This window comes from Bison bison, unplaced genomic scaffold (assembly GCF_000754665.1).
Source record: "Bison bison bison isolate TAMUID 2011002044 unplaced genomic scaffold, Bison_UMD1.0 scf7180017864485, whole genome shotgun sequence".
Classification (NCBI taxonomy): Eukaryota; Metazoa; Chordata; class Mammalia; order Artiodactyla; family Bovidae; genus Bison; species Bison bison.
The window spans coordinates 7,575,528-7,589,180 of record NW_011495045.1 but is presented as its reverse complement, the minus strand read 5'-3'; the positions used below and the strand labels follow the sequence as shown (position 1 = coordinate 7,589,180).

Below are 13,653 nucleotides of genomic sequence, written 5' to 3'. Positions count from 1 at the left end.
TTCAGATGCTTATATCTTTCCTTTTCTCCTTTGCTTTTCATTTCTCTTCTTTTCACAGCTATTTGTAAGGCCTCCCCAGACAGCCATTTTGGTTTTTTGCATTTCTTTTCCATGGGGATGGTCTTGATCCCTGTCTCCTGTACAGTGTCAGGAACCTCAGTCCATAGTTCATCAGGCACTCTATCAGATCTAGTCCCTTAAATCTATTTCTCGCTTCCACTGTATAATCATAAGGGATTTGATTTAGGTCATACCTGAATGGTCTAGTGGTTTTCCTTACTTTCTTCAACTTCACTCTGAATTTGGCAATAAGGAGTTCATGATCTGAGCCACAGTCAGCTCCTGGTCTTGTTTTTGTTGACTGTATAGAGCTTCTCCATCTTTGGCTGCAAAGAATATAATCAGTCTGATTTTGATGTTGACCATCTGGTGATGTCCATGTGTAGAGTCTTCTCTTGTGTTGTTGGAAGAGAGTGTTTGCTATGACCAGTGCGTTTTCCTGGCAAAACTCTATTATTCTTTGCCCTGGTTCATTCCATATTCCAAGGCCAAATTACCCTGTTACTCCAGGTGTTTCTTGACTTCCTACTTTTGCATTCCAGTCCCCTGTAATGAAAAGGTCATCTTTTTTGGGGTGTTAGTTCTAAAAGGTCTTGTAGGTCTTCATAGAACCATTCAACTTCAGCTTCTTCAGCATTACTGGTTGGGGCATAGACTTGGATTACTGTGATATTGAATGGTTTGCCTTGGAAACGAACAGAGATCATTCTGTCGTTTTTGAGATTGCATCCAAGTACTGCATTTTGGACTCTTTTGTTGACCATGATGGCCACTCCATTTCTTCTGAGGGATTCCTGCCCGCAGTAGTAGATATAATGGTCATCTGAGTTAAAGTCACCCATTCCAGTCCATTTCAGTTGGCTGATTCCTAGAATGTCAATGTTCACTCTTGCCACCTCCTGTTTGACCACTTCCAATTTGCCTTGATCCATGGACCTGACATTCCAGGTTCCTATGCAATATTGCTGTTTACATCATCGGACCTTGCTTCTATCACCAGTCACATCCACAGCTGGGTATTCTTTTTGCTTTGGCTCCATCCCTTCATTCTTTCTGGAGTTATTTCTCCACTGATCTCCAGTAGCATATTGGGCACCTACTGACCTGGGGAGTTCCTCTTTCAGTATCCTATCATTTTGCCTTTTCATACTGTTCATGGGGTTCTCAAGGCAAGAATACTGAAGTGGTTTGCCATTCCCTTCTCCGGTGGACCACATTCTGTCAGATCTCTCCACCATGACCCGCCCATCTTGGGTTGCCCCACGGGCATGGCTTAGTTTCATTGAGTTAGACAAGGCTGTGGTCTGTGTGACTAGATTGACTAGTTTTCTGTGAGTATGGTTTCAGTGTGTCTGCCCTCTGATGCCCTCTTGCAGCACCTACCGTCTTACTTGGGTTTCTCTTACCTTGGGCGTGGGGTATCTCTTCACGGCTGCTCCAGCAAAGCACAGCTGCTGCTCCTTACCTTGGAAGAGGGGTATCTCCTCACCTACGCCCCTCCTGACCTTGAAAGTGGAATAGCTCCTCTAGGCCCTTCTGTGCCCACGCTCATTGGACTTGGGGTTGCTTGTCTCCACCCTCTGGCCTGGGACATGGTGTAGCTCCTCCCGGCTGCTCCTACGCTGTCACAGCCTGGCACTCCCGGCCGCCGCCCCTGACCTCAGACACGAGGTAGCTCCTCTCAGCTGCTGCCCCTGACCTCGGACATGGGGTAGCTCCTCTTGGCCGTTCCTATGCAGTTGCAGCCTGGCAGTCTCAGCCACTGCCCCTGACCTCGGACGTGGGGTAGCTCCTCTTGGCCGTTCCTATGCAGTTGCAGCCTGGCAGTCTCAGCCACTGTCCCTGACCTCGGACATGGGGTAGCTCCTCTCGGCTGGGCTCTGTGTGCCAAAAGTATATATAGATACATATATATATATATATTTTTTTTTTTTTCTTTTGGTCAGCTCTTGAGACACCTACTCATTGACCTTTTTCACCTTTCCAATTTGCTTCAAATGCCGAATGACCACGGAATGGTTGACATTGAGTTCTTTGGCAAAGTCTCATGAAGTTGTAAGAGGATCAGCTTTGATGATGGCTGCCAGTTGGTCATTGTCAACTTCCAGTGGCCAGCTACTACCCTCCTCATCTTCCAGGCTCTCGTCTTCTTTGCAAAACTTCTTTAACAACCACCGCACTGGACATTCAGTAGTCGTTCCTGGGCCAGATGTGTTATTGATGTTGTGAGTTGTCTCTGCTGCTTTATGATCCATTTCGAACTCAAATAAGAGAATCACATAAATTTGCTTTTCATCTAATACCGTTTCTATAGTCTAAAAATAAGTATAAACAGCAAGCAATAAGTTGTTAGCAAAAAACATCAAGTGAGAAATATGCATTAAAATGATGTATAACATAACCACGTGTATTTAAGAATGTATTCCAATATCAAATGGCAAAGTTCAACAATACAAAACCACAGTTACTTTTGCACCAACCTAATATTTACCGTTCTGTTATAGAACAGGCCGAGAGGTAAGCCGTGGTGATAGCTGGCAGGGCTAGGGGCATTGGGGATTGACTGGAATAAAGAACAAATGAGCGCTCCTGAGGCAAAGAAAATGTCCTAAATCTTGATTGTGGTGATGGTTACGTGGTTAGATACATGTCAGACATTGCACTTTACTGTTTATAAATTATGCCATAATAGAAAAAAGTTTTAATCATTATACTTAAAGTTCGAGACTCTAGTTTTAGGATATAGGATCTACATTAATCTTTAACTTTCTGATTATTATAAAAGTAGGAGTATCCTTTCCATACAATAATCATGCTGGTAAAGAATCCGCCTGCAACCCAGGAGATCCAGTTCAATTCCTGTGTCGGAAAGTTCCCCTGGAGAAGGGATAGGCTACCCACTCCAATATTCTTGGGCTTCCCTGGTGGCTTAGATGGTAAAGAATCTGCCTGCAATGTGGGAGACTTGGGTTGCAAAGATCCCCTGGAGGAGGGCATGGCAACCCACTCCAGTATTCTTGCCTGGAGATCCCCATGGACAGAGGAGCCTGGTGGGCTACAGTCCATGGGGGGTCACAAAGAGTCAACTAAGCAACTGCACATCCTTTCCATTGTTAAACTGTAATATATCATTTCATATTAATCTTGATCAGCAAAACAGTTTTGTTGCTTTGTTAACTATTGTGACGAGAATATTTCTTTTTAAAGGGTGTTAACTGTTACTCTGAATGTTATCTTCTCTTTGCAATACCAGGGGGAGTATGTTGCTGCAGTACGGGACTTCTACTTGTCTGTTTATTTTTTCAAAAAGAAAACAACAACAAGGTAAGAATTCCGTTTTGATAGCTTTATTTTATTTACTCAAGAGTTTATTGTAATTTTATTTATCTTAATTTTATTCATCCTGTGACCCAAAGCTATTTCTATACCATATTAAAATTATGAAACCACAAGATATAAAGGTAGAATTTTTAATCCACAGTGAGTTAAAATTATTACACACAAAATCCTAGGGAGCTTGTCTGCCTAAAACTCCATCCACACATAGATTTCTGCTGTCAGAATTGAGATGTGGTTTCCAAAGTCTTTTCTAGATTATCCTCATTTATATTGTGGCTATAGAGATGAATATAGGCTTTCGGCTATCTGGGCTTAACATGATTCAAATTAGTTTATTGAACCACCTTGCACTTCAGATTAACATACATTTTAAATGGGGATGATGCCATTAAATGGGGATCATGAACTCCTTATTGCAAAATTCAGACTTAAGTTGAAGAAAGTAGGCAAAACCACTAGACTCTTCAGATATGACCTAAATCAAACACCTTACGATTATACAGTGGAAGTGACAAACAGATTCGAGGATTTAGATCTGATAGAGTGCCTGAAGAACTATGGATGGAGGTTTGTGACATTGTACAGGAGGCAGTGATCAAGACCATCCCCAAGAAAAAGAAATGAAAAATGGCAAAATGGTTGTCTGAGGAGGCCTTAACAAATAGCTGAGAAAAGAAGAGGAACTAAAGGCAAAAGAGAAGAGGAAAAATACACCCATTTGAGTGCAGAGTTCCAAGGAATAGCAAGGAGAGATAAGAAAGCCTTCTTCAGTTATCAATGCAAAGAAATAGAGGAAAACAATAGAATGGGAAAGACTGGACATTTCTTTAAGAAAATCAGAGATATCAAGGGAACATTTCATGCAAAGATGGGCACAATGAAGGACAGAAAGGGTATGGACCTAACAGAAGCAGAAGATACTAAGAAGAGGTGGCAAGAATACACCGAAGAACTACTCAAAAAAGATCTTCATGACCCAGATAACCGCGATGGTGTGATCACTCACCTAGAGCCAGACATCCTGGAATGCAAAGTTAAGTGGGCATCACTATGAACAAAGCTAGTGGAGGTGATGGAATTCCAGTTGAGCTATTTCAAATCCTAAAAGATGATGCTGTGAAAGTGCTACACTCAATATGCCAGCAAATTTGGAAAACTCAGCAGTGGCCCCAGAACTGGGAAAGGTCAGTTTTCATTGCAATCCCAAAGAAAGGCAATGCCAAAGAATGTTCAAACTACCGCACAGTTGTACTCATCTCACACATTAGTAAAGTGATGCTCAAAATTCTCCAGGCCAGGCTTTAACAGAATGTGAATCATGAACTTCCAGATTTTCAACTGGATTTAGAGGAACCAGAGATCAAATTGCCAACATCCGTTGGATCATCAGAAAAGCATGAGAGCTCCAGAAAAACATTTGCTTCTGCTATATTGACTATGCCAAAACCTTTGACTGTGTGGATAACAACAAACTGTGGAAAATTCTTCAAAAGATAGGAATACCAGACCACCTTACCTGCCTCCTGAGAAATCTGTATGTGGGTCAAGAAGCAACAGTTAGAATTGAACATAGAACAACAGACTGGTTCCAAGTAGGGAAAGGAGTACATCAAGGCTGTATGTTGTCACCTTGCTTATTTAACTTATATACAGAGTACATCATATGAAATGCCGGGCTAGATGAAGCAGAAACTGGAATCAAGATTGCTGGGAGAAATATCAATAACCTCAGATATGCAGATGACACCACCCTTATGGCAGAAAGTGAAGAACTAAAGAGCCTCTTGGTGAAAGTGAAAGAGCAGAGTGAAAAAGTTGGCTTAAAGCTCAACATTGAGAAAACAAAGATCATGGCATCCGGTTCCATTACTTTATGACAAATAGATGGGGAAACAGTGACAGACTTTATTTTGGGGGGCTCCAAAATCCGCAGATGATGGCTGCAGCCATGAAATTCAAAGACACTTGCTCCTTGGATGAAAAGTTGTGACCAATCTAGATGGCATATTAAAAAGCAAAGATATACTTTGCTGACAAAGGTCCATCTGGTCAAAGCTATGGTTTTTCTAGTAGTCTTTTACGGATGTGAGAGTTTATAAAGAAAGCTGAGCACGGAAGAATTAATGCTTTTGAACTGTGGTGTTGGAGAAGACTCTTGAGAGACCCTTCGACTGCAAGGAGATCAAACCATTCTATCCTAAAGGAAGTCAGTCCTGAACATTCATTGGAAAGACTGATGCTGAAGCTGAAACTCCAATACTTTGGCTACCTGATGTGAAGAACTGACTCACTGGAAAAGACTGATGCTGGGATAGATTGAATGCAGGGGGAGAAGGGGATGACAAAGGATGAGCTGGTTGGATGTCATCACCAACTCGATGGACATGAGTTGAGTCCAGGAGTTGGTGATGGACAGAGAATCCTGGTGTGTTGCAGTCCATGGGGTTGCAGAGTCGGACGCGACTGAGCAACTGAACTGAACTGAACAGAGTTGTAAGGATGACTGAGATAATATATTTAAAGAGGCTAGTGCTAAGCATGGGATTTCCCAGGTGGCACATTGGTAAAGAATCTGTCTGCCAGTGCAAGAGATACTAGAGACATGGGTTTGATCCTTGGATTGGGAAGTTTCCCTGGTGAAGGAAATGGCAACCCACTCCAGTGTTCTTGTCTGGAAAGTCCCATGGACAGAGGAGCCTGGTGGGCTGCAGTCTGTGGGATTGCGAAGAGTCAGACAGGACTGAGCCCAGCACACAGCAACACAGTGCTAAGCATGAGAAGTCACTCTTCAAATGACGCTGTCCTCTTGAACCCTGCCTGAAGATTAACATCTGTTTTCCTTTGCAGTATAAGAAGGATCCTTACATCTTTGAACAGATTATCCAGCTGTCTCAGATATCATTTCTGAGGCTTATGCATACTTAATACTAAAAACTTAGCTTAAACAAGAAATTTTAACAAACTTTGGCCAGGTAGAAAACCACGGAAAGGACTGTCTATTCTTTATTTCACTCTCAGTGGCCTCCATGGATAAGTAATTATGGTAGAATGTTATTCACATAAAGTTTATATTGTTTAATAATAAATGTTTATAAAATGTAATTGATGATTCCTGGTCACAGTTTTTCTTAAAAATCGTACATTTATATTCAGTGCATTCTGAGAGCTCACCAGTTTGGCTTGATAAGGATGGACCTCCTTTTACTTAACTATATCACACCCACCAAGTCTTTAATAATCAAGGTAAAATTTTTTTCTTCTAGGTTTACCTTATCATCATCAAGAAATAAAAAACATGCTAGGAACAACTTTACATGTGTAACATGTCACCCAAAGGAAGATTGCATAGCAACTGGTCACAAGGATGGCAAAATTCGTCTTTGGTCGGTTTACTCTTGAAGAGCTTGATGATCATTTATTTCTTCTGGATTAGTCCTGCAGAACAGGGGTATACCTGGGTACAGGGAGAAGGACAGAACCGAAAAGCAGCTGCTAATAGTAGATGAGGCTTTGCTGGCGTCTTCCCTGTCTTTTTTTTTTTCTCCCTTTTTTATATTACTATACTCTTCATTGCACACTTACTATTTTAAGATTTCCACCCTTGGCCCTAGGAGTGAAAAAGGTGCATTTTATCTATAAGAGAGCTTTTTGTCAGCCTTTAAGTAAAATGGAAAGAGTAACAACAGTGAATATTGAACTGGTAGGATACTATGATGGCCTGTTGTTTGCAGAAGTGACTGGTTTAGAAATAGAAAGTGTTCTTTTTGCACATTAAAACCAGTGAGCTTGATAAACATACCCCTTTGACCAAATTAAGAATTTTGGTTTTCTCCAACAGGAGGAATTTTGATGATGAAAAGAAATATACATATACATGTTTACATTGGCATCATGATTTGGTTATGGATTTGGCTTTTTCAGTGACAGGTAAGTGCAGATTTAATAATTAAAATGAACTTTTGAAATGTGTGAACCAAGTATTTTAATTCATTGTATTTATAGTCTGAAAGACTTAGAATTGCCTGGGCAAAACGAATTTTAAGCGCTTATATATTACTCATGTTTTAGGCATAGTTAGCACAACGCTTATTGCACAATACCATTTGTTTAAGGTTTCAGAGCCCTTCAGAGTATCAAACTGTACACCTGTCATAAAGCCTCTTGTTAATACACACCTATTTAAATTATATTACTTTTTTGTTTTAATGTATGTGCACATTGTCAAGTGCTTGTTGTCCATGAGTCTAACTACAGTTTATCAAGAGCAAGTGACTACTGATGCTTCACATCCATTACCTCATTTCATTGTTGACCCCAAAAATAATAGACACCTTTATTCTTGTTGTACAGATGCCGTATATGAGCTTTATAGTTGAGAACTAAGTTGCTTAAAAGGTCACATGGCTAGTAAGTTCGATTTGGACCTAGATCTAGTTCAAAAGTTTCTTTTTTTACCTATAAGATCGCCACATTCACTGTTTGAAGTTAATTCAGTCCTTTGTTCCATTTAAGCTGCATGCGAGTGGCTGTAATGAGTAAAAACACCCCCTTGGAAATAGGATGACCTACAACAGAAATTTGGGGTACATTTTGCCTTTGGTTGCTTTAGCATCCCTACACCTGTGTGCTGAAAATCATGTCATTATATTTTGGCTGGTTCCGAACAATGCAGGGGACGGGGTCCTACATGCTCCAGGGGTTGATGTCCCTGGAGAAAGTGGATTTTCTTCCTGCAGGTCTTCCTAGAGACGGCCAGGACAAGTCTTAGTACTGTGGGCTCTGGATTCCTACAGGGTTTCTTGGGTTTAACTCACTGGAGCTTTGGGAAGTAGAACGTATCCTCAGCCCACTTGTGCTTTTGGTTTTGGGGGTTGGGGAGTGGTGTGTGGAAGGGTGGGACCCAGCCTGATACTTAGAGTAGTACAGCTGGAGTCCACGGGAACTGAGAACAAAAGGAGAAGGAAGAGGGTGTTAACCCTGTGGGTGGAAGACATAGGCCACCTTTTCTTTAACGCCCCCCCCACCCCAGCCCCCAGAGTACAAAGGAGGGTGTTTGTGGCGTTTTGTATGTATGCATCTGTAATGTTTCAGGCTGTGTCTGTATTGTTTCCTGACCCAGGGCGGTTTCTTTAGCCCTTCCTACTCAGTTTGTTTTTCTCTGCTGTGACCCCTGCTCAAATCAGGACCAAGATCAACTGATAAATATTGTCATTGTGACTTTTCTCTTTTGTTGTCCTTACCCATCTTGCCCACTGCCTGTCAAGCTAGTTATTAGTCATAGCTTTCTTGATAGCCTTACTTATCCTTAAGCCCTGGAACATTCAGGATCGGCCTTTTCAGGTTGGGTTTAGGGAAGAAGGCATAGTTAGATTAGTTGGCACTCAAAGAAAGAAAAAACGAATACCAAGTGCCTCTACTGTGAACCAGGGCTTTCTTACAGGAGGTACTGCAGATCATCTTGGCTAATAGAGCTGAATTCTTGATGTCATTTTTTTAAATCACATGAATGTTTGTAAATAAGAAGTAATATAGTACATGGTTGTCAGTGAAATGTTAGAATTGACCCTGAATATGTATGAGAGTTAACTGAAGAAAGAAATTAGTTGTCTGTGCAAACAGTTTTTAGAACTGTTTATAAGTTAGGTTAAATATTAACTGTATAAACTGTTTTGGCTCCACTTTGAACCCAGTCATGCTGTCTGTAAGCATCTAAGTTTTATTGTTTTTTAAATTATGAAAACACATTTACAGGAGACCTGGAAAATACAAAACAAAGTTACATGTAGTTTCACCATATATATTACAATTGTCTGTTTTAAGTCGATAAGTTAAGATTTTTAGTTAGAGTTTCAATATCAAACTCTCAGAAATTATTAGAATGAATGTACAGAGGAGTACAAGAATATAGAAGACCTGAAAAGCACTATGAACCAATTTGACATAATTAAGATTAATACAATTTTCACACAACAGTAGGATACAAGTTTTATTCAAGTTCCCATAGACTATAAACTAGGAGATATATCCAGACATAAGACCAGGTGCAGAAATTTTGTAGTCATAAAGTATTGATATTATACAGTCTGTTCTCTTTTTACTGTGGAATTATGTTAGAGATCAATATCAAAATATATTTGAAAATAACCCACATGTTTTCTTCAAGTGCAGTGTGACCTTTACCAAGAGATCTTTGACTTAGCCATTGAAAGACTCAATAAAGTTAGAGGACTGAAAAAACACAGAGGGTGATTGCAGAGAATCTTTTAAATGAGAAATGAATAGCAAAGCTCCTTTAAAAATCCCATATATTTGGAAATTAAATGTCCACTTTTGAATGAGAGGTACATCCAAGATGCCATAACAAGGAAAATTACAAAATATTTTTAATAGAATAAAAGTGAAAAGAGAATTCAGCAGAATTTTTTGCATGCAGCTGATACTGCTCAGTGCAATTAAATACAATGTAGAGTCTTGAATAACCCACTCCAGTGTTCTTGCCTGGAGAATCCCAGGGACGGGGGAGCCTGGTGGGCTGCCGTCTATGGGGTCGCAGAGTCAGACACGACTGAAGCGACTTAGCAGCAGCAGCACCAGCAGCAGAGTCTTGAATAAGGTATGAAAACAAATAATGGACACTAACATAAAATTCTGTGAGATGTGAACAAAATCTGTACTTCAGTTAATAATGCTGAATCACGTTAATTTTTTTTTTTTTTTAATTTTTACAATGTTGTGTTGGTTTCTGCCGTACAACAATGCAAATCAGGTATAATTACTCATACATCCCTGCCTTCCCTAGCCCCCTCCCCTGCCCCTATCCGATCCCTCCAGGCCATCACAGAGCACCACACTGGGCTCCCTGTGCTGCACGCAGCTTCTCACCAGCTGTCCACCTCACACCCGAGAGTGCACACGTGTTGATGCTACTTTCTCCATTCATCCCTCTCTCTCCCTCCCCCACTGTCCACAAACCCATTCTGTGTCTACATCTGCATCTCCTTTCCTTCCCTGCAAGTAAGCTCATCAGTATCACTTTTTCTAGATTCCATATATATGTGTTAATATACTGTATTTGTTTTTCTCTTTCTGACTTACTTAACTATAACAGATTCTAGGTTCATCCACCTTGTTAGCATCTAATTTGTTACTTCATTCTGATCTTTAAGCCTTTTTTATTTCAGTGCTCTAGGACCTCAGGTTAATGTTGAATAAAAGTGGTATGGTGTTCCCAACACAGGGGGAAGGTTTTCACTGTTTCACCACTAAATTACCTGTAGATTTTCTATGGGTGTTTTGGTGAAATTTTAAAGGTCTCACTACTTGGTTACTGAGTTTTTATTATGGGTCTAGAATAATATCATTTACGTTCTCTGCATCTATAGTAAAATACTGATGATTTATTTTTCCTTTATCTCTAAGTAGAATCATTACATTGGCTTATTTTTCAAATGTTAAAATAACCTCACATTGCAGCAGTGCACTTTACCCTGCAATGATGTCCTGTCTTTTTAGTGTATCGTTGGATTCAGCTTGCTGTTTTCATGTGGTGGTTTTTGCCTGTTAAGAAATTGGCTTGCACTTTACTTAGAGTGTACTAGTTTTGGTGCTGAAGTATGCTGGTCTTCAAAACAAATTGGGAAGTGTTCTTTCTTTTTTGTTACCTGGAAGAGAGTAAAACTGGTTTATTTCTTCCTTAAATGTTTGGAAAAGTTCACTAGTGAAGCCATTTGGGCCTGGAGGATGTTTGTGTTACCCAGATTTTCTAGTTATTGGCAGAATTGGTCAGCAATGAAGTAATGACATAACCAGAAAGAAAAAAAAATCCATGAATCAGTGATCTTTAAATCTTTTGTCTTCCAAGTTTATTAAAAGATATAAAGACACTTGTTTGCACGTTTTTTTAAATAGTTTTTCTCTAACATAGGAAAAATCACAACATTGATTATATCTTCGTATTTTTTCTCTGTCTTTCTCATTTCTTTGGGTGGATGAGAAGGCAGCAGTCTGCTGAGCGGTGGCCGTGAGTCTGTCCTCGTAGAGTGGCGTGAGGCGGCAGAGAAGAATAAGGAGTTCCTCCCCCGCTTAGGAGCTACCATTGAACATATCTCAGTGTCACCAGCCGGGGATTTGTTCTGTACTTCACATTCCGATAACAGTAGGTCTGAATTTGTTGTTGTGAGGAAATATGATTTTGTGTAATGTCATAAATTAGCCAGCGTCTGTAGGGAATGGAAAATAGCAAACTAAGAGTAGCATAGGATTTAACCAGCCTTTTTTTCTCTTCCATTTCTCATCTTTTCTCCATCCTTTTCTTGCCCTTAGATGCCACCAGAATCCTACATTTCCAGAGTTGTTTTTATGAGAGTATATGGCTAAGTGTATTTAGTTATTGTTATGCCACTTACATTTAAAGATCTTTTTCATGTAGGATGATTGGGGGAGTAAAAGAAGGGTTTTGAAATGGGCATTTGTGTTTTTACAATATAATGGCATTTTTGTAAGAATGCTAAGAGATTTTCCTTTGGTATAACCATTATCTCAGTGTGAGAGCTATTATCTCAGTGTGGGATTTTGACAGAAATGGAGGCAGTCTTGTGATTCCTCCAACACATTTAGTCATCCTGTTATAACTCAGCTGAGATGTGAATCCCATAGCCCACTGCCTGGTTTCCCCTCAACAGAGAGCATGGCCAACCAACCCATTAATGCAGTGATTCATTTCAAAGTAAACTGTAACCATCTCTTTTGGGGCAAATAAGTTTCTGAGTTAACATTTTCAGTGTAGTCATCGTCACAGCAGAAAACTTAGAGGTTCCAACAGGGACTGAAAGGTGGGATGAAAAGCCCTCATCACACCCCTGGTTTTTCTCTTAAATAACAAAGTAGTCCTAACTCTCCAGTCACACCCCAAGAACATAACTCACTTGTCTTCTGTATTCTGGTATATATCAGAAAAATATAAATTCACCTTTTTTTTTTTTTTTGCCTTGAAATTTGACTCATTTATGTTTAACTGTTTTTTTTACCCACAGAGATAACAATCATTCACCGAAACCTTGAGGCGTCTGCAGTAATTCAAGGCCTGGTGAAAGGTACTGCAGACCTTTGGCTGTGGAATGGTGTACATTTTTTAGAGTGAATATTTTTCTGATTTCAGCTACTATTCATCACTTCTTTTGCAGACAGAAGTATCTTTACTGGTTTGATGATTGACCCAAGAACTAAAGCTTTGGTTTTGAACGGGAAACCTGGCCACCTGCAGTTTTATTCTCTCCAAAGTGATAAACAGTTATACAATGTAAGATTTTGATGCATTAACTAATCTTAAAACTAGTGGAAGTTTTATAGCACCCACTGGGGTCAGGTAGCTTTTATGACTTCTCAAGATGTTGTGCCTGTGTTATTCAAACATTGTATTATCAGTTGTTTGCAGCCACAGTTGCAGATGAAGTCTGCCTGTAAAAGCCAGTCAGCGCTGTTGTGTAGGCTCTTATTTTATTGTTTCAGACAACACTAATTAACTGTTACACACATCTCTACCTTTGAGTCACAAGGATGGGATATGAGAATATGTGGATTGACAGCACAGACACGTCTGTGTTTTGTGGCAAAACAGTGTCATATGTGCATACTGAAGATAAAATTTTCAGTGTAGATTAAAGAGGAACACTTTCTGTAATCCTAATAAATGCAGTCTAGACTTCGCACTTTTTCTTTTGTGCCCCACAGTACCCTTTATTGGAGAAGGAAATGGCAACCCACTCCAGTGTTCTTGCCTGGAGAATCCCAGGGATGCGGGAGCCTGGTGGGCTGCCATCTGTGGGGTCACACAGAGTCGGACACGACTGAAGCAACTTAGTACCCTTTATAGATTTCTATTACAGCCTCTCTAACACTTTGTCTCTTTCCCTCCAATACCTTTTAACCTCTCAAAGAAAGAGAATGTACTGATCTTTGTACATTCTAATACAATGCCTGGAAATAGTAGACACTGAATACATTTTTAGATGTAGATGAGGAAATAAAGGAAACAATTATAAATGCTCGTCTGTTTACAGTATTGTTCTTTTTTCACTCCTTAAAAATTGTAGGTTTTATTTTTGCTCTTTGTTTCTAGTGATGTGAAATCTAGTCTTGAGATTTTATATAAAACTATTTGAAACAAAAGAAAAACATTACTGTAATCTAAGATTTTGTTCTAAGATCTATAAATGGAGCATAATCATTACTAAAATTCAAGATTGTTGAAAAATT

At 39.8% G+C, this 13,653-nt stretch overlaps 1 protein-coding gene across 1 annotated transcript in view; it reads left to right on the top strand.

Annotated features, from left to right (window-relative positions):
- The window catches only part of WDR75 (WD repeat domain 75), a 42,664-nt gene that overhangs the window by 16,792 nt on the left and 12,219 nt on the right, over positions 1 to 13,653 (top strand). Inside the window, exons 6-11 of the mRNA XM_010862913.1 lie at positions 3,314 to 3,384; positions 6,663 to 6,782; positions 7,238 to 7,326; positions 11,396 to 11,554; positions 12,432 to 12,491; positions 12,582 to 12,697. Coding sequence (XP_010861215.1) covers positions 3,314 to 3,384; positions 6,663 to 6,782; positions 7,238 to 7,326; positions 11,396 to 11,554; positions 12,432 to 12,491; positions 12,582 to 12,697 — 615 coding nt within the window. The remainder of the gene's footprint in view (positions 1 to 3,313; positions 3,385 to 6,662; positions 6,783 to 7,237; positions 7,327 to 11,395; positions 11,555 to 12,431; positions 12,492 to 12,581; positions 12,698 to 13,653) is intronic.